The following is a 1,731-nucleotide window of genomic DNA, read 5'->3' as shown; positions in this document are numbered from 1 at the left end:
ATCGGTGCTTGGCCCCTAATTACATTTTAATATATATTCAGTTATTTTAGATTGTAATATTCCACACTATTCATTTTCACGGCACCTTGTTGACCATAAGAGACTACTTTCAAAAACATTAAAAGATATCACTGATCCCACACTTTTGAAACGTAGTGTGTATATATATATATATATATATATAAATATATATATATATATATATATATATATATATACACACACAGACATATAATTTATAGCCTGTATAATATAGGGACTCAATGTATCAGATCCTCAAGAGGTCTGTCTTTGACATGTTGTTTGGTATGTGGATAACAGATATGGTGCTGCTCGTGCGTTCCTTCCTGTGCATAAAGCTCCAAAAAGCCTGTTGAAATTTGTCTCCTGCCAGTGTATAAAGCGCTAGGTTGAAGAAGGTGTTGAGGCCCGCCAGGGGTCGTGACAAAATGTAGGCTGCATGAATGCCTCTCCTCTGCATGCACGACACATCAGCGTTGCGCAGGCTATCCACCCTCAGTACACGCATGATATGATATGGCAAGAAGCACACCACAAACACCACCAGAATCAGAATGGAAAGCATGCGAACTCGGGAATGACTCGGCCTGTTTCTGGATATGCTGCTGCTCAAAGCACCTGCAATGTGAGTGTAGCTCCAGCACACCACCAGCAATGGCAACACATATCCAAACACTGTGAGCATCCAACCGTACCACCACACCTTCAGTGGATCATTACTGGCGAAGTCAACGCATTGTGTCCTGCTGTTCTTTTGCCGTATAGTAATCATCCCCATCATTGGGCCGATCTCCACCAGCGAAATGGCCCAGACGGCTAGACAAGCCAAGATGCCCCATCTTTTCCTCCGGATCTCAGCAGCCTTCAGTGGATGCACAACTGCGACGTAACGGAAGATGCTGAGGCAGGTGAGGAAGAGGATGCTGCCATAGAGGTTGTAGTAGAAGCAGAAGCGAATGAAACGACACATGAACTCCCCTAATGTCCAGTTTCTGGCAATGTAAAATTGAACCAGCATAGGTAAGCTCAAAGCATACAGCAGATCAGCTACTGCCAGGTTCACCATTATAATGCTGCTGCTCTTCCAGGGTCGGAGCTTTGCCAGGTAAATGATGACTGCCAGGAAGTTTCCCAGAAATCCAACTACAGAAATGATGCCATACATCGCTGGCAGATAATACCTCTTTATGTAGTCATCGATGGGAGGACAGTCAGATGAATTCATTTCCAGGCCTGCCATTGCTTTCTGTTGCTTTTCAAAAACAAATACACAGTGACGGTTTTAATATTATCTTGTATATTAAATGTATGAATCAAACCTTTTTAAAATCCATTCACCAAAAAGATTTGTTCAGATGCATTCACTTATTCGACAAAGTTGAATGGCTTTTTGCTTGGTATGACTGAGTCACTGAACCATTTACACAACCGATTCACGTGACGAAATTAAAATCATAATTTGTATTTTGCAATGTGGTAAAAATAAAACTTCAAAAATGTCTAACACTTATAATATCAGTACAAATGAATCAGAATGATTTTGACAATATTTGTTCTAAAATACAGATTCAGCCATGAACAAAATCGCTAATATTCTCTGAATTCTCTGCATAATCTAATTTGCACCGGACAGAAAGACAAGCCGATGAGCTGTCAAAAAACTATGGTAGTATTACCAAATGACCATTTTATGGTAATACCATGGTAAAT

At 40.4% G+C, this 1,731-nt stretch overlaps 1 protein-coding gene across 1 annotated transcript; it reads right to left on the bottom strand.

Moving 5' to 3' along the window:
- Positions 1-268: 268 nt before the first annotated feature.
- Positions 269-1,261, bottom strand: LOC307128757 (2-oxoglutarate receptor 1; the record flags this gene model as incomplete). The annotated part of the gene is made up of 1 exon (XM_079820700.1): positions 269-1,261. The coding sequence occupies one exon, from the start codon at positions 1,259-1,261 to the stop codon at positions 269-271; it is 993 nt and encodes a 330-aa protein (XP_079676826.1).
- Between the last annotated feature and the right edge of the window lie 470 nt (positions 1,262-1,731).

The sequence above is a fragment of the Gobio gobio genome (genome assembly GCF_949357685.1).
Source record: "Gobio gobio genome assembly, chromosome: 7".
In the NCBI taxonomy this organism is placed as follows: Eukaryota; Metazoa; Chordata; class Actinopteri; order Cypriniformes; family Gobionidae; genus Gobio; species Gobio gobio.
The sequence above is the reverse complement of the archived record's forward strand: the minus strand, read 5'-3'. Positions and strand labels throughout refer to the sequence as shown.